General features: G+C 36.7%; 1 protein-coding gene across 4 annotated transcripts in view; it reads right to left on the bottom strand.

Moving 5' to 3' along the window:
* Window positions 1–3901: 3901 nt before the first annotated feature.
* Jakmip2 (janus kinase and microtubule interacting protein 2) overlaps window positions 3902–20179 on the bottom strand; it is a 197678-nt gene continuing 181400 nt past the window's right edge. For 2 of the 4 annotated variants that reach the window (XM_004854361.3, XM_004854362.3), the window contains 2 exons: window positions 16897–16967; window positions 6320–7418 (listed from right to left, as the gene is read on the bottom strand). In XM_004854361.3, coding sequence (XP_004854418.1) covers window positions 16917–16967 — 51 coding nt within the window. In that variant the 3' untranslated portion in view covers window positions 6320–7418; window positions 16897–16916. Of the gene's footprint in view, window positions 7419–16896; window positions 16968–20179 lie in introns of all 4 variants that reach the window. The other 2 variants (XM_013075748.3, XM_013075749.3) reach the window with 1 other exon arrangement.

The raw sequence follows: 20179 nt of genomic DNA, 5'->3' as shown, positions 1-20179 counted from the left end.
AAACAAAATTGGATAATGTGTTTATGGGAGAAAACCCAGTACATATTTACTTGGTTTATTTTGCCCTGTCAGGTTGAACAAGTGTAACACATCTTACTGATTTTCCATAAGTAAATCTTAACTTTATAGGGTTAATCTGAGCTCCACTGTATTATTGTATTTCTGTGCTGACATGTTAGAAACCATTCTAAAAAGAAGTTATAAAGATGCTTATCATGTTGCCTTATTTCTGGGGTATGAATATTTGATTTTCTGCAAATATTTTTGAAGTGGTTCAAAGAATATTTATTGTGTATTTTTTATACTGACTTCATATCCAGTGACTATAAAAACAAAACAAAACTGAAGTGGTATAAATAAAAGGAAAAATTATAAAATTTAAGGCAAACAGCAAAATAAAGGAAATAAAAATAGAATTGATGTGACGGGATATTAGATTTATTTATGCATTTCTAGATGGGGCAAAATGGGAGCATAGTAAATTATCTCATTACAGTGGAACAAAAATGCTGTAATTCAATCAGCTGGAAGCCATCACGAAATAATGTAAATTGTGATGTCTGACATCTGGGCTATGTCTTATTCTTCTCTGTCTTGAAAATTTAATATAGGTTCTGATACATAAGTAGTTCCCATGAATGACAAAGCATTGTAATATAAAAAGGTTACAATTAAAATAAGAAATCTTAGCATGGATCTCTTTGAGTCCACTTCAAATGCTAATATTTATTTTGAATATTTTTTATGAGTGCTACAATTTGAATCTGGAATATTCTCCAAAGTTCCATATACTAAGGGCTTGATCCCCTGCTTGTGGTGTCTTTAAGAAGTCCAGCCCAGTGGGAAATACTAGGTCACTGGAGGTGGGCCCTCAAATGGGATTATGAGACTCTTTCGGTGACAAAGCCATGAGGTGAATGAGCTTTTGGTCTACCATAGTCTCCCCAACATGATATATCACCTTGCCATGGAGCTAACTGATCATGGACTGAAGCTTCAAAAAATGGTAAGGCAAAAAAAAAAATCTCTTTATTCTAAAAAGTGACTATCTCAGGTATTTTTTAAAAAACAACATAAAGCTAACACATAGACCTACAAAATTTTACCTCATATTGTGTATTATTGATCCATTGTTTCATGAATACATAAGATATTTCCCTCATTAGACTGTGAGGTTCTTGAGAGCAGACTCATATACCAGGCCATACAAATGGGTGTATAATGAATGCTCACATTAACAAACACTCATTAATTTGTTATATATCATGATCTTACAAGGTTGAGAATAAAGGTACATGCACAGGTGAAGGAAAGTAATCTCTAGAGTAAGAATGGCAAATAGCTAACAAGATTCTCACCCAAACTACACTCAGAACAAGGATACTAATGATCATAGTTATTTTCCCATGAGTGTAAATTCTGCCTTGGCCTCCTTTTCAGAGTATCTATGGGAGGAACAATAAAAATTCAGTTTCAAAGTAGTGAGATGAGAGGAAACATATTCGCTGTCCTTGTTGTAGAGTTTATTTACTGACATTAGATTTATAGTTCTGATTTGCCTTATTCTGCTCTTATAAAGCAGATATGAGGTTAAAATAAAAACCAAAAACTAAAACACCTCATAAATAACATGATATAGTTTTTTTAAAAAATGCAGCTTGTTTTATTTTTATAGAAACTAAAACACCAGAGTTCATTGATTCCTATATTAAATACATAAATTATAAAATAACCATTCATAAAACTTTACATACAATATCTTGATTCCAATCTCTACGATATTACATACAGGATATGTACATGTACATGTCTGGTGTACTTCAGAGGACCATTATGGTGCAACTCAGTCAATTTGTATCTTTCTTTCATTAATAAACAAGCACTGAAGCAGTAGATGGAGTCATGTTAATGAGATGGAAAGAGCCTCAACTGGTACAGTTGATTGGAGGACAGTTCTGAGAGACTGGCCCCCTGGCTACATTAATACAGTAGGCATCTGAGGAATTCTGCATTCAAACACATTAATTCTATACTTGAGTCCCCACAGAATTGGATGTTAAAGGCTTAAATCATGCATAAACTTTTCTTGGGATGGGATTCTTAGTTGATAAAGATATAGAACCTTTGGCTGATTTTAATACTGTAGATTGTGCTGGATTTTTTGTTGCTTTTCCAAAACAAAAAAATGCTGGCTTATGGCCATAGAGAGTTGAAAATTCGATGAGTAATCTCTACCACAGTCAATAATAGCAAATAGTAGTAATGGACAGAAGGCAGGCTAGCAGATAGAAGAGGCAGGAAAGGAGGGGATGAACGGATACACTAGCTAAACAAAACCATGAGCTGCCCAGTGAGCAACAAAAACATCTTAATTTTTCCATCCTATTGCAGAAGTACACATCTAGTGAGCACTCACACCATCATTCTATGTACAGAATATATGTTTATATATGTACATCACATATTTATAAAAACGTTTGGATTTTGATCTGCTTCAGTATGGGTTAATGGAAGAAACAGGCACATTTTGTGAGACATTTGTCAAATATAAACGATTGCTATTATTAATAGATCCTGGGATTTGCTTTTGGTCAGGAAATTGTATCATCCACTCCTTACTTCATGGCATCATCATTGTAGGGAAAATTGGATTCAAGTGGTGTGTCTATACCTTTTCTACACTATAGCACTTGCATATAAGAAAGTTGGAAATATAAGCAAAGACCTTGATATGAAAAATAAGAGAAACAGGAAACCTCACCAAATCAACTACTTCAGAGTTTAATACATTAGGTTGAATATAGTAAATTATAGTCTAATTTTTGCCACATTGCCCCTTAAAGTTTATCTTTAGTAATTCTGATTGAACATTGGACTTGGACGATCAATAATAGACTTATTTAGGAAGAACTAAATTACCAAACTAAAGACAGCAAAGGAATGTGAAACTGCCCTGCCCATTTCTGAACTGGAATCATAGTTTGGCACCTGAAGAAGCCTTATAAGGACCAACTCCAACCATCCATTATGCAGAGTCCTCTTGCCATTATGCATGAAATTCAGTTGCATCACGCTAAATCATATAGAGATGACAAGACAGTTAGACAAAATGAAAGCTTCCTTCTTTTAAGACCTGTAACTTATTTTTCTCCTCATTACAACATTGATGTCTACTGAAAGAGAAGCTTGAGCCCAGCCACGAAGCAGTAACTCACGACATATAAGATCTGTTTTGACTACTAGTCTTTCTAAAGTTATGTTGAAATTTTTTCAATTTGGAGATAGTTTTAAGTTACTGGATGATGAATTAAATTGTCAAAAGCTATTATTAAATTGCTAGAGCTTTGTTATGAAAATTTCACAAAGGCCAACAAGCAATGAAAACTCCAACAATATGGCCAATTCTTATTTGTGTGTGTGTGCATATTCTGTGCTACTCTTTGACAGATCAAAAGAATGCAATTAAGTATTTTAAAAATAAAATGTCTATTCTGTCCATCTACTTTGATGTAACATAACACAGATTATCCAGTTATTTAAACATTAATACACAAGTAATAATATTCTCCTTTTACAATTTATAGGAAAAACCAGGCAGGTTAAAAAGACATGCATCATTTTAAAGTAACCAACTTACAAGTTACACAGAAGACATGAACATACAAATCACTCAGTGAGTTTACAGAAAAAGTTGACAATAGGCAGAAAAGAACAAGTTGGCCAGAGATGTATTTAAAACCAAACAATCAAATAGGTTGAAACAAAATACTGTTGCAAAAATTATTTGGCAAACTTTTTCTTTTCTATTCCAGATGGAGAACCAATGTTCCCTTTCTACCTTTGCCTTTTCTATCATCTATCCTGAGTTGGGAAGAAACATCCTACCTGCACGAACAGTTACTTGTGGATTGAAGAAAAATTAAAGTAAAATTTATTTTCCTACCCCTCAAATCTTGTTTTTTTTTTTTTTTGGTACTGGGGATCGAACTTGGGTCCTTGCGCTTGCGCAACAGGCGGCAAAACCGCTGAGCTAAATCCCCAGCCCTACCCCTCAAATCTTAATAGCAGCAATCATTTAACTTCTTTGACATAACATTAAAAGAGATCTGATTTTTTCATAATATTCTGTCTCCTGAAATAAAATTTAGTTGGCATTTAAAAAGAAATACAACATGTTGATAGTGTTATCTACTATAATAGTCAAATAAAGCCTGCCCATTTCTTTCCTTTCATGAAATGTTTTCTGTCCACAATAACTGATAAATTGGGACTTTCATTTATTTCAAACTATTTTAACTAGTCAGTTATGCTGTTTCCCAAGGGATGAATAGTTTGCTAAGAAAAATTAAGTAAATGAATCTTGATTGCTTTGATTCCTACTGACTCAATGACCAAATGAATCATGATAGTACAGATGCATAAATTAAGGAGAGTGAGATGTGTGGGGGTTTTTTCCCCCTAAGAAGTGGAACCATAGTAGACCTCTCCATTTTAACAAGGTATTGTTCTCATTATATGCAAGGGAAGTTTTCAATTGGATATAGTCCATTTCCATGTATTCATGAAAGTCTGGAACATATATCTACAATTTACCTGATGCTTTTATAGTTGTGGAAATGGATAATAGATTTATCTATCAACTTATTTACTTATTAAGTGATAAATTAACTTTGAGGGTCATCAGTAAGATTTGGCAATGTTATCATTTAGCTTAAAATCTAGAGAGAAAACTTGCTTCTTCTCCTGGATCTTATGCAAAAGGAGATAATCCCTCCTTTTGCACTTGGCCTAGCCTCATCAACATTATTAGATGATCATCCTAGGTGTCACATGACTTGGTTTAAGATACTATCCAATTATTAGCAGATAAGCATATAAGGCATGTGATCAAGACACATTATTTTTGCAAATATTTATTGTCACTTAAAAAGTTCTTGGATATGAATTTTAAACCACAAATTTCTTGATGGGAAAAGGAAATGAAGAGAATGAAGATATGTTAGGTGGAGCAGATGGAGTATGAATTTGCTCAGATGGGCCCTGGTATGGTAAGTGAAGGACAACTGAAGAGTGAAGTCTGAGATTGGGATGGGAATTTACCCTTTTCCGTATTTTCTGACTGAAGTTTGCTGGGGTTGAATGACAGACATCGTCGAATTTACCCTGTTTCATATTTCCTGCGTAATGAACCAGATGTCCGTATTTAATCTGGAACCTACCTCATTGAACACAGAATCCAGCAGGAGAGTTTTGTACATTCCTCGTACCTCGTGTTTTCCCAAAATGAAAGAGATAAACAGGTAGATTATGTGCTACTGTCAGCTCTCTCCAAGGCTTCATTTCGTGGTTGGCTCTCCTGTGATCAAAGTGGTGTTTTGTTTGTTGGCATGCATGTCAATCAGGAAGGAGAATGATGAAATCTGGAAAGCTGGAGTATTTTTATCATTGAAATGACACTCTTCTGTTGTGTTCAGTAACATGAGAAGATCGATTTGCTATAGATTATTAGAGATCCTGGTTTTGATCTCTCAATCTTTATTGCTAATAATGTCCCAGGTAGCTTGATGGGAAAGCTTCAGTGCTGCAATGTTTACATTTAACCAAATTGGAGCACTATTTTATTACATAGGGGAATCTTTTTCTCAACCACACAAGAAAGTCAAATGGTACAGCAGATATAATAATTACAAAGCACTTTGTGCTACTTTAAGCACCTCTTGTTCCAGAATTGCAAATAAAACTTTATGAAAAAGCATTTGAACCCCATTTTGCAGATGAGGAAACTGAGGCACAGAGAGGTTAAGTGACTGGGCCAAAGATACCTGGGTCAGCAGTAAATACAAGGACAAAAAGTGGGACCCTAGTGTTCCAGTTTTTCTTGTAGATTCTTCAGGTATTATCCTGGCTTTGAAAATGCCAGTGTTAAACCAAAGGATAAGATACTGAACTCACATATGGAAAGATTTGTGTAACATTTCATAGAAAGAGTTTCTGGCTCCCTACACACATTCCCTATGCATGGGATTCGAGCCCCATAAATAAAATCTTGAAAAATTTGAAAAATTGAGGTTGTCTTGTTATCTACAGTAAATGAGGTGTAAAATTAGCTTTTCAGGAACACATATTTGCTCTTAGGGCTGAATCCAAGACTCAGCAATACGTAATATAATAATATAGGAAAAGTACCAGTCTTTAATAGTCTCTGGTAGAAAACAACCTTAGCAGAATGTGATATCTCTATATAAAAAAGTAGAGCTAATTGCTTTCAGCTGTCTGGGAAAAATGTTATTACTCTAAATGACAAGAGGTCAGACTGCTCTAGGTATATCAAGGTATTTTAATATTCACATTTCTGTGGCAAGCCCAAATGTTGGTAGAAATTTACTCATCACCTCTATGATGTTTTAACCCAAATCATATAGCATATTCATTTGCAGGCAACTTTAAATTGAAAACAACTGTTCTGAAAATTGAAGGATTCAGAGGTGCTCTCTGGCCCACATTCCCTAAAGATGTTGGTGTTCTAAACAGAACTAAGTCAGGGAGCTTGTGATTTAGAGTATAGTCTTAATTTTCAATATGAATGAGATCAGTCCATTGTTGGCAGAGGAATGCAGATGTGAGAGAAGAACAGAGTAGCATCAATTCTGCATTTATGTTTCATGTTACAGTCACCAGAGTCCTTTGACTTGGTTGCCAATTCAATTAGGTTCACTGTGATCCACTTTTCTGTCATCTGTAGGATGCATTCCACTAGATCCACGTTTTGTTGAAAAACAAAACAGAGTCCCTTTCTTCTGTTCACATTGCAGGTGTCTGTGTTCCTGAGTTTAAAACAATCATAAAGACTGAAAAGCAAATCCCTGTAGTAAGAAACCAGACTTTTCAAATGAAACATTTTATTGTAAATATCTCCTTATAGGTATTCCTCGTGCTTCATTTCCCACCCACATTTGTTTTTTGTTTTGCTTTGATTTTTTTAAAATGATGTTTATTTTCAAGACTAGTGTTTCCATGGAGTGTGGTGTTACATTAAAATGACCCCCCTGCACGGCAGGGGTTGAATGTTTCATTGTAACTTTGGTTCCATGCCCAAGACACATCTTTACTTGATCTGCTAAAACTGGTTCCATTGCCCTTTTTTTTTTCTTTACACAATATATGTTTATAGTTCTCTTCTTCTGGTTTGAATATACATATTTCATTAAATGCAGCATATATTGTAGATTTTTCACCGGTCATGTAGCAACTGTCAAGTAAGAAACCTTGAATAATGGCTTTAAAGTACCCAGTTGTACCCTGGCTACAGGGTAGTTCGTAGCTTTTGATCTCCCTTGCACTGGTGTAAACAATTTTGCCATCTTTGAAGGTTTAGAAGCATTTGCCTTTCTGGAGTCTGATCCATATTTTCGGTTATTCTGTAAAACAAAGGAAAAATATCTCTCATCATTTTAATTATTTCTGTTAACAGCTGAATCAGAAAAAAGCAAGCTCTTGCACAAGGTTAATCCCCAGTACCAAAACCAAACCAAAGACCCATGACAAATCCAAACTTTGCTTTATAAAGATAAAAACAATTTTAAAAAAACGATGCTTACCACTTGAGCTGAATGCTTTTTTTCAAGTTACAAAACATTTCTAAACCATAGCTACTTACTTTTAAATAAAAATAGAAGTATTTATTTCAAGAAAGTATACAAAGCAATTAATAGTTTTGTCTCATAGCAGATGGCCTGAAATATGAACTATTATTATTATCTTTTCCTCTAAGGTCCTCCAAGGCAATGCCTTAAAACTTAATTGAATCATCATACTTCCAAACATATTTAAGATGATATTTTACAAGATCTGTTTCTGCCCTCTTCAGTGATTTACTTTTATGTCACAATTTTTCCTCAACAACTGTAACCATTGGCAGGTTATCTCCACCCTATGAACTGATGGGTGGATTCCTTGGGAAGTCTGCTCAAGAGGTTGGCCTAGAGATATCCCTGTCAAGAGGTTATGCCAGAGCTGTTCCAATCAAGTCTTTTAGCTCTGCTGGTCCTTAAGTCCGTGTGTCCGGGTTTTCACTCAGGAAAAAGTCTAGGTCATAATTCTCTCTCCTCTCTCTCTCTCTCTCTCTCTCTCTCTGTCTGTTTGTACCAGGGATTGAACTCAGGACCTCATGGTTACAAGGCAGATGCTGTGCCACTGAGTTAAATTCCTGGCCCCATAATGCTGTCTCTTGCAAAGAAAGCTGAAAGTGGTGCAGGGGACATGCTATCATGTGCTACTCAATGATATGGCCTTTAGAGTCTGACTGATGTGGACAGAGAAAATAGTGTTTCCATTTTCTCACTGTATGCCCAAGAGTAGATTATTTAACTTAGAAAAGCCTCAATTTCTTCATCCATATAATGAGATACTAATTCTGTGGAAAGACTTTATTATTATTCCAGAAATGTTGACCAAGAGCCAAAGTGGAGGAAATGGGGATATTTAATATCTTGAGGACACTTGTAGTATATCACAGAGGCAAATTAAAAATTTGAAGAAATTGCTGTTGTAAATGCAAGTCAGAAATATTTGAAAAATACATCTGCAGAGGCATTTTGCTCCCAAGACTGGGTTAAATTGGGATGAAGGAGTGATAGGGTCATGGAGGGAAGGAAGTTCAGTGGCTGGGATGAGACCGTACTGGGGGGAAATACCAAGAGACATAAAGAGTTGGGTGGGGAGACTGTCTTATATTGCTCACACAGACTTGCTCATCTGCCCTTGTTCTGAGCAGAGGATTGGAGAGGGACGATAAGACAGAGATGGAGCAGGAAATGACATTAAACAGTGTGGGTTTGCATATGTAAAATAAATGTATTAACACAAAAAGGCTTTTACTTGCAAACTCTTAGTTTATATCCTATCAGAGATCATATCTTAAATTTTGTGTCAAAGCATGTGTTTACCATTTCTGCCTATCACAACTGTGGTAAACAAAGCCCACCTTTTGAGTAAACAAATGTTGGTTTTAAAAACCAATGGGTTTGTAATCAGTCTCCTGGAATTATATTTCTATAAATTAAGAAGTACCTGTAAAAAGAACTGTTATTTCCATAATAAAACCAGATTTATTTAAGCTGACATTCTGAACAACTGCAATGATCCAGAATCACAATATGGGTCATAGGGATTCTTTTAAACAGGGTGATTAACAGTGCTCAGCTTTGGTTTCTTTCCTCCTGAAACTGTAATTGCAGGTACTACTTCTGAAATGTTACCACATTCTGCCAGACTCTAAGGCAATGACCTGTGTATCAGTTCTGACTGGTGACTCTAGTGTCTGTAAGGGCTCCACCATCCAAGAAGTTACATCATTCAGAAAAACCTAAGGGCCATCTCTGATACCTTTCACTTCTTCAACTGTCATATGTAACTTACTGTATCATAAAATGTATTCAGTAAATGGTAGTTGTCATTATTACATCCACTTTACAGCAATGAGGATTGTTAAATAATTGGTCCATAAGAATCCAAGTGAGGAAGGCCTATAGTAATACTGAATGGAACCTAATGAAGCCAGAGGTGTAAGACTTCTTTGATTTTTCCACTGAGATGAGAAGGACAAATGAGTATTTACCAGTTGATGGTGATATGCAAATGTGTTCTAAGCAAGTGGAAGCACATCTTGAAAGATACAATTCAAGACAGAACACTTGGCATGTCCAAAGAACTTTGCTTGTAATGAACCTTTCTACAAGCCAGGTTCTATATTAGTTAACTATTTTAATACAGGTGTATAATATAGAAAATAGTAGATGGTATTATTTAATATCTTCTGGTGTTGTAAATTAAACCCAGGACCTCTTGCATGATAAGCACATGCTTTACACACTAAACTATACCCCCAGTCTGCTGATTTTTTATATTAGGAAATTAATATTTACACAGTGTTATAGTCTGAATGTGTCCTATTCAAATTCATACTGAAACTCAATCCCAAATGCAACGATATTGAAAGATTTAGGAGGTGATGTCCTCACGGCTGGGATTAGTACTTTATAAAAGGGCTGGAGAGGACAAGCTAGGCTCCTTTTGCCCTTTCATGCCTCCCACTTGGTGAGAACACAGAGTTGGCCTCCTCCCGCTGATACAGCAAGGTGCCACCATTTTGGAAGCATCTTGTCCTGACTCTCCCCAGACACAGAGCCTGTCAGTGCCCAATCTTGGACTTCTTACCCTCCAGACCTGTGAGAATTTTTATTACTGAATTTATGTTATTTATAAATTACTCAGTCTTGGGTATTTTGTTATAGCAACGCAACTAGATGGAGAGGTAAAATAGCATCTTTAGCAGATGTTATAAGTATTAAAAAATAATGGATATGAAATGGTTTTTAACTATAAAGCAAGATGTCCTTTCCATTTTTCTTATCATAATATCAATGTTGTTTTAGAAAGCATTTACTGAGTGTTCATTATGTGCTAGGAACTCTCTACACATATGGGGTACGAGATGAGCAAAACATATGGTTCCTGTCCTGTAGCTTACAAAGAATGAGGGAGAATGGGAGGGGGTGTAAAACTCAGCCAGAAGTTAACTGAAGGAAGACTTCCTGAGGCAGTCACAGTGGAGGTGAGATCTGAAGGAAGAGCAAGCAGGTGGCTACTTGAAGAAGTGGGAAGAAAATGCTCTGCACACTAAGGCAGTTTGAGGTAAGGCTGGTGGTGGGCAGGAGGAAGTGTGGTTCATCAAGGAAACGGGAGCATGAGAGCTTGACAGATTATCCTTAGACCATCCAGGGCTCCACTGGTCAGAAAGGAAGAGAACTTGATACTAATGTTGACGTTTTCCTAGGAAAGAGGAAAGATTAAATTTGGGCATTGAAAAACTCACTATTGTTTGCTTCTTTGCTTTGTTTCCCTGTGAAACTGTCTAATGTGGCTTCTATGTCTTAGATGTGTCTTCCCAAAACTATGTGCTGAAAGTTTAATCCTCAGTGCTGTAGTGTTGAGAGGTGGGACCTAGTGAGAGGTGACTGGGCCATGGATCAGACCAGGATCTCCAACGCTTGATACCAATCTGTGATCTGTTAAAAATCCGGCCTTACAGCAGGAGGTAAGTGGCAGGCTGGTGAGTGAGGCCTCATCTGTATTTACAGTGGCTCCCCATTGCTTACATCACCACCTGAGCTCATGTGCTGTCAGATCAGCAGGGGCATTAGATTCTCACAGGAGAGCAAACCCTACCACAAACTGCACATGCCAGGGATCTAAGTAGCGCACTCCTTCTGAGAATCTACATCCTATGATATAAGATGAAGCTGAGGCAGTGATTCTAGTGCTAAGGAATAGCTGTGAATACAGATCAACATTAGCAGAGAGGTTTGACTGGATTTATTTATTAATAAATCAATAAATTTTGGATTTCTTCCAGAATCACATCAAAACCCTGTCAATGAGAGGTAAGTGACAAACTGTATCTGGTAGCAGACTTTAAGTCAGAACCTAATATTTATTTTAGTCCATGGATGACCCTCCCATTATTTTATTCACGACTTCCATCCTCTTTCTCGCACTCTTGCCTCAGTAACAATTTTGGTAAGCCCACAAGCTAACCCTAGCAAAAGTGAGTAAAAAACAAATGTCACTCAAGCACTTTTTTGAAAAGAGGGAAAGACCCGATGATGAGACTTTAAGACTTCCAACAAAAAGAAGGCCACATTTAAAATAAAATATTGAATCTTCCTTAAATTTTGAGCTCATTGCAACAGATGATTCACATTCTCCAAACACACTTTGTGTAATACATAGCAATGAGCTATCCAATTAAGTCACTAAATCTTCAAAACTGCTTTGGCACCTGGGATTAAAAGACAAGGCTTTGGAGGTTTTAAAAAAGTGAGTACAAGGGGGCTGGGAATTTAGCTCAGTGGTGCCACCATCTGCTTCACAAGTGCAAGGTCCTGAGTTTGATCCCCGCAAAAGTAAGTAAGTAAATAAATAAATAAATGTGAACATAAAGAAGAGAAACAATTATTGAAGGCCACTACTTCATCAAATGTGTCTGCACTGAGAACGTGCCTAACCACATTGCTAAACAGCCCTTTACTATTGGTGAAGAGTTGCTCCTGCCTGTTGCTAAGGACATTTGTTGTGAACCTTTTAGGATAGAATGCAGTTCCAAAGGTGGCATGTGTTCCTCTTTTGGTTGGCACCATAATTAGATGAACTGATGGAGTAGCAGAGGACATTGAATTACAATTGTTGGAGAAGATTAATTAGTCACTGAGGTATGCAATCCTGATTGATGAGTCTAGTAATTGTGACAACAAGGCAACAATGGTGGCTTTTGTGTGATACATTTTTCCAGAAGAATGTGCACAAGAATATGTTTTATGCATTTTTGTTGCCAACAAACACCACAGCTTCAGAACTATTCAAGTCTTTGACTACATGTCAGGAAAACTCAACTGGTCACTTTGTGTTAGTGGATGGAGTATGGATGGAGTAGCTGCAATTACTGGACAGCTTTCTGCTTGCACTATTAAGGTCAAAGAGGGCACTTCTTAATGTGAGTCTATACATTGTTCATCCATACAGAAATTCTAGCTAGCTGAAAAATATTACCTTTACTTAATATTTTTAAGGGTGTGATTAAATTGGTTCACCATATTAAAGTACATGTGCAGCTCTGTTTGGAAATGGATGCAGGGCATACACATCTTTTACATGCAAAATAAGATGGCTTTCTAAATAAAGGTAGATTAGGGGCCACAGCTTTTGACTTATGAGAGGTGCACCAGATAATTTTTTTAGAAAAAGTCACAATGGTACACATTTCAATGATATGGAATGGGTTCCAAAACTTGTTTACTTGTATGACATAGTCTGCTCAATGAACTCAATTTATCACTTCACAGGAGAATGATTCAGCAGAAAAAGTGCCTGCATTCAAAGTCAAACTAGAATAATGGGAGTGACAAGTGGACATTGGAATTTTTGACATATTTCAAACATTAGCAGAGTTTTTGAAAAAGACTGAACCAGGGGCTTCTTTCTCCCATCTGGTGCATGATCACTTGTTTCGGCTTTCAAAAAAGTTTGAGCATTAATTCCCAACCACAAAAGACCCCTGAAATGGAAAGAAGTGGATCCATGACCCATGAACAAGCCAGGTGATTCAACTTTGTGCTAGAAAAGGATTGACTGCTTGAGATCTCAAATGATGGGATCATACTAAAACATACTAAAAAAGGATGTTTGAGAAAACTTCAAATCTTCATACATTCTGTATCAAAGTCTAGAGGAAATATCTTTAGATTGCCGCAAAAGCACTGATAAGCCTGCTTCTGTTTCCAACATACTGACTTTGTGAAGCATGGTTTTCTGCAGCAATAGCAACCAAAATGAGATTATGGGGGTAGAATGGACATGGGCAACACATTTTGAGTGTCACTGTCTCCCACCATCCCTAGATGTGACTGTATAGTTGCACAAAAGCAAGCTCAGGGCTCCCACTAATTCTGCATTATGGCAAGTTGTGTAATTATTTCATTTTATACTACAATGTAATAATAATAGATATAAAGTGTAAAATAAACATAATGTACTTGAAGCATCCTGAAACCACTCCCCACTTGATCTGTGGGAGTACTTTCTTCCACAAAAGCAGTCCTTGGTGCCAAAAATATTTTGGATCTCTGGATTAGACATAAGGGTTCTTTAACCTTTGGACTCTGGGACTTACACTAGTGGGCTCCTGGCTTATCTCAAGCCTTTGGCTTTGATATAAGTTACACCATTGGCTTCCTTGGTTTTTGGGCTTTCTAATTTCTACTGAAAGCAACACAAATGATTTTTCTGGTTTTCCAGCTTGTATAAGGCCCATGATGAGACTTCTTAGACGTATACTAAGTATACTAATGTTAGTCACTTCCCCTAATATATGTCCTATTATGGATCTCTCCTCCTCCTCCTCCTCCCTCTTTCTCCTCCTTCTTTCTCCTTATCTCCCTCTCCTCCTCCCCCTCTCTCCCTCTCTCGCTCACTGAGACTCCAACTAATACAATGATACACTGTTCATTTAAATAAGCAGAGTTCATGAGCAGATGATCTTGTGGAACTACCTGGGGGTCTTTCTGTTTAAGGCAAAGGTTCCTATACAACCCATGTGGCGAGTTATTTAGTCATCAGGGTCTTAGTGGGGTGTGGGTGTCTTCTGAGGGAGCTCTTAGTAACTTCTACATCATCATTGCAAAGAATGGCTTAGGTGATTGTTAAATGAAAAGAAGTATGAGTCATTCCCTTTTTAACTTTTAAGTTTATGTATGTTAGTCTTAGGTTTATGAGCAAAATATAAATCATTTATTTCATATAAAAATTGTTATGGTTATTTGCAGTATACTTTTACTGCCTGCCAACAATTCAAGCACTTTTCTTCCTTAATTCTTCCTATCACTCTGTCAATGGCTTTGGACACATAAGTAGCATTAATTAGTTTTAAGCAATGTTATATTCTCATATATTAATTAAATCCAGATTATTTTCTGGAAAGGGAATAAAGGTCAACTTCTTATTTCTATTTAGGCCATAAATATTTGGAAATACTGGAGACTATCATGCTAACTTTTTAATAATAATAGCTCAGAGTTGTTTAACTCTTATAGGCAACGTGATAAGTGCATATACACATTTAATTTTCTGAACACAACACCATGCTGTGGTAACATACTTATAACCATTTTATAGAAGAGACCTAATCTCATGCAGATTAAATAAATTGCCTACCATCAGATAGGTAGTCAATGGCAGGATGCAAACTATATTTGACTTCAAATCTATATACTTTACTCAGCCATTCCCCTGAATATATTTTATACTGCCCATATTCATTATCATATTCACTTACAATATTATTAATTAGCATTATGGTCTTTAATTTAATAGCTAATTACAAAGTGTCAATTATACGCTACTTGGGAGGAAAACCAAATCAAATCTTGTACATTCCTCAGAATTGCAATAAAGTGAGAAAAGATACAGAGATGAACACAGTGGAATTTCCCAAGTCAGTAGGTAACTGCTACTACACACAGCAGAAAATGCCTGTCACAGTTGCTACATATGAACATAAATGTTACTGTTTTATTTGGTGCTTAGAAGTGGACAGGGGATTGAGGCTGTCTGGGTCAGGACAAATCCTAATCCTGCCTATTGCAGCTGTATGGTTTTGAGAAACTCACATGTTGCAGTTTCTCCAACTGTGAAATAGTAACAGGAGCAATACGAACCTCATACAGGGTTGGATGAAGATTAAATGATCCATTGCTTAAAACAACTCCTGGCACATAATAATGCTAACCATTACCTAAACTAATGTTGAAACCTGCCCATTTTCTAGTTAGTATTTATGTCTTTGGATTTTTTTTCCTATAAGCCACCATGCATTACTTGCCTCTTACTAAATTTTATTTACCGTATTTAGTTATTTATTAGTTGGGGGGGTTGTTTTCTAACACTTTGGCTATTTTAATCTATTCATAGAGAATGTCACCCCTTTTAAATTTAGACGTTTTTATTCACTTTAGGAGACTCAATCTTCTTCTTTGTGTGCTGCAAGGCTATGATCCTTCTTACCAAAGGATAAAAAATCTTTTAGGGGAAGGAATAAAGGCAGAGGTTGGCTAAAGAAAAAAATACACTTTCTGGGCATATTTGTTTAACTCTCCTTATTTCTAAAACCCTTTTACTTGCCAGTTTTATATGCAAGTGACAAAGCTGATACTCACCGAAAGAGAAGGTATTTCTCTTTAAGTTTTCAACTTGTTAGAAAAAAATATTCCATGATATGGGGTCTAGAAAAGATCCCTGGACAATATAACTTTATAGAATAATTAGGCGGACATGGACCATGACCATTGGCTTTAGAATAGCATCTACTCTTTCTTCTTTTTAAACAACAGTATTAAGATTTATGGTTCCCATACCTGTGTGGACATCAGAATTACCTATTATGCTTGAAAATTTTGACCAGTCTTTGCTCCCCACCTTCCCCACCCTCTAGTTCATCTCCTTCTCCAGTGATGGGAGTCATCATATCTGTGGTAGTATGTTAGGATCTGTTATTGTTAAACATTGGAAACACTGGCTAAGATTATTTATGCACATATTAACGATACATAGACCTAGCAATAGCAATAGTATGATTATCCTTTTTAACTCCCAAATTGGTGTTGTATGTACTTTATTTGGAAACAAGATCCAGTTTCACTCAATAGCCTCCTTTCTTGACTTCTGATGAAGAGACTGGAAATGGGCTGAAAAATACTCATTACTGGCTTTTTAGATTCTCAGAATCAGCATTTTCAAGCCGAGCCAATACTAAAGATATAGCCATATTTCTTCCCTCTGCAGATATATAAGCAATTCTTTCAGTGTAATGGGAGATGACAATGATAATACTAAGATGCACAGACATTATGGCTTCTCAAAGTAATATAGTTAACTGGAAAAATTCTCTATTCTCATCATATTTCATAACATTTTTATTGCTTTAATAGTCACCAAATGGATTGAATCTGTTTCTTGTTTTATTTCTCATTTTATAGGGTGATTTTTTTTTTTTTGGTACCAGGGATTGAACTCGGGTTCTTGTGCTTGTGAGGCAGGTGCCGGAACCACTGAGCTAAATCCCGGGCCCCTTTATAGGGTGATTTAAAAAAAAAAAAAAACATGGCAGGGCCAGGGATTTAGCTCAGTGATTTCGCCGCCTGCTGTGCAAGTGCAAGGACCCAAGTTTGATCCCTGGTACCCCCCCCCCAAACCCCAAAAAACATGGCACTCTAAACTATACTCAACTATATACAACATTCTTTTTATCAAATACCTCTCATTTTTGAGAATTAAATGGAATCTTACCTTTAAGAGGCACCTTGACATCAAGGCCATAGAATAAAGGCAAGAGAGAAGAACAAGAATAGAAACAGAAACTGCAGAAGAAAAAGAAGAAGATTATGTAAATCTGAATTTCTGTAGAGCCATTCAGGTAGCACAAAAACCTCAGCTTTTCCATATTGCTCAAATCTTCCCACTTCTCACAGGCACACGTACCTTTCCATTTCTGAAATCCATACATTTCATATATCTGTTAAGCAACCACAGTGTTCAACTAACGTCAGTTCACGCATTTTATAATTATGGGGGGGGTCTCACAGATCATTGATCTAAGCTTCTAATTTTTTAGTCGAGAAAAATAAGCACAGAACCATGCATCAACAGTTTAATTTCACATAATTTCATATCACAGTGAGGGCAAATACTCAGGTATCCTGAGTCCTATTTCATTATACATCATTGTCTTCATATTTCAGGTACGGGAGGGCATTTCAGAAATACAAAACGTGATGAGAACAGACAATCATTCACCAAGCTGTGTTTGTTAATGGGATAGGTTTAAGGCCCAAGACACAGCGGGCAGAACACTAATATGTAAGTTAAACCCAGGATTAATTATTCTCAGTGGAACATGGGTGAAAGAGAAACAGTACACTATTAGTAATTACATTGGGACAACAGGTGTGAACTAGGTCAGACCTGAGCAAGTGAGTAGTGTGTGGTCCTCCTGTTGGTGTGAAGTCCATTCTATACCAATGGGCATTTCAGATAATGCTGCCTGGTGTTCTTGTTGCCCTGTCTTTGAGGCAGACTAATCCTTATTTAGCACATGTCAGTTTCACTAGAGAAGCAGATAACTGGATGAACAAACATGTTCTGTAGCCCTGGGATATAACCAGTGGTATGCTAATTATAAAAGGCTACGTATAGGTCAGATCAGTTTTATAAAAGTGTTGATCTCCTTGGTAGCTGACTATTATGAAGCCCACAAGTCTTTCGCTTACATTCCAGGAGCTTCCTGTTGGACGAAGCATCTTTGAATAAAGCCTATCTATGGCATTCTTGTATTAGTGCAGGCTATTTGCATATTTCTTTTATTGCTACTGCTTATAAGGTTCTTGTTTCACTGTAGCCAACTTCTGCAAACAAGTTACAAACATGGTGCAAAGACCCATGTGTTGATGACTATTCTATTTTTCTGAAAAGCACAAAGTTTGTTCTTCTTTGTTAATTCTTTGAGAATAGAGCCATAGTAGAAGAAACTAGAGAAAGAAAAGAATGTAAAGCTTGCAACTATTTCATCTTTAATGAAATTCTTAGTCTCTGCATCATGGTGGGTAGCTCATGACACTTAAGAGTCAAACTCACTGACCTTGGCCTTGATTTGCTAGTTTGGTTAGGTAATCTTAGGCAAGCTGTCTGCTCTCTTTGATCCATTGTTTTATTGTCTGTATAAAAGGTATCATAACATCTGCTGTGTCTGTCTCATAGAATAGTTAAGAGAATAAAATGGGGTGACGGGGACATGGTAAACTATTGTACAGGGTTGAGACACTTTTGTTGACTTAGTTGCCATCACCTGACTTATACTAACTGAGTGCATGGAAATGAGCAACAAAGAAGGAAATTTCATTTACCTTGAGTAGATGTTCAAGTATTCCAAAAGAAGGAATGAAGAGCATCTCTGACATAAATGATCTTTAGTTTTTACTAGCCTGGACTGAGAGTAGGAGTGAGGTCAAATGCATAGAATATCCAGTTAAATCTCATCTCTCAACTCTCTTCAGAAATCAACCACTTTGTAAACTGGCTTAGTTTACTATTTTATGTGCAATATGTACTGTAACATCTACAGAGCCTTTATTTTTCATTGAGCACATCACTACATCATCACACATGTCTACAAAGTTCAGACCTATTAATGTGTTGAGCAAAAGGATTGCGAAAATGTTCACATTAAATTTTGGCCATAAACATAATTTTAATTCTCGTTCCCCTAAAACTTCCATGGGATCTATTTAGAAAAGGGCTGTAATGGTACAATTAATAGTTGTATCCCCACCTATTTTACAAACCTTAATTGACTAAGGAGTGAATGATTTCTGAGGCAGAAAAGCTGTGATTTCTTTTTAGAGTTTATCCATGAACAAAGAGTATGGACAAGAGCAGACCACTCACAAACAGAAGGCATTAGGTGTGTCCTTGGATGGGCAGGGAAGCTTGAGCAACCTCTGCCTTCCATGGGTCTTCCTACCCATCACTGGAACATTAAGCTCACTTCTTGGTTTATTGTATTGCACCTTTCCCTCATTCAATCTTGTAGTACTATACAGTCTACTTCTGAAATGAAGGAGATTCAAATTTAAAATTTTGCAGAGGATGTATACTTTAGGGGTGAAAATTTTTTAATTATATTTTTTATTAGACTTATAATTTTTAATTTGTTTCCTAACTTTCACACGTGTCATTTGTTCCTTATGGGACCCATGACAGGAGATGGGTCCAAGCCTTATCAGTCCCATTTTATAAAAGTGGCTGAGGCATAAGAGGTGCAGACACTTACCAAGGTCAATAGTATCTGAAGACACCCCTAACAGAACCTAGGTGCCTAATGGTCTCGCTACTAAACTCCACCGGCCCCTTCTGACCTCGCGTGCATGGGTAACTATAGATAATAGTTATTTGGAAGTAACTGGGGTGAACCAAATTCTAACCATTGTCTCAGGAATGGCAGATGGTTTGCTGTTTTCTTCTTGTGTGCCATGAAAGATATTGCAAAAAGAGCTGCATACTTTTTTTATTGTACCAGGGATCGAACTCAGAACCTTGTGCTTGGGAGGCAGGCGGCAGAACCACTGAGCTAAATCCCCAACCCCTACATACTTTTTAAATACAGATATGCAAGCAGCAAATTCTAGTCAGTAAGATTGGGATGCCAGAGAATACCTCTCTGCTGTCCTTTCTGTGTTCCTCAGAGGGATACTTCCAGTACTTTGGGCAGGAGAGTTCTTTGTTATGCAAGACTGTTAGCTCACAGCAGCTTGCTCAGCATCCCTACTTAAGTCCTGTCAGCTGCTTCTCCTACTACACACCCATTCCCAAGTTCTCTCTTTACCAACCACTGTATTTTTCCTCCAAAAATTATTGGCTGACTTGGAAAAGCAGTTTCTCTTTCAGACCCTGGAATGTGACAGTCTATCACATGTCATTTTAAATTTCTAAACTTTTTGTTGGAGTGAAACTATAGCCTAAGGATGAAGGTGGGTTTTTATAAATAATAATGAGGAAGATTTTTTTTAAAAGGGGC

Source organism: Heterocephalus glaber, unplaced genomic scaffold (assembly GCF_053883595.1).
Source record: "Heterocephalus glaber isolate CG9 unplaced genomic scaffold, H.glaber_assembly_v1.0 deba00001463, whole genome shotgun sequence".
Lineage (NCBI taxonomy): Eukaryota > Metazoa > Chordata > Mammalia > Rodentia > Bathyergidae > Heterocephalus > Heterocephalus glaber.
The sequence above is the reverse complement of the archived record's forward strand: the minus strand, read 5'-3'. Positions and strand labels throughout refer to the sequence as shown.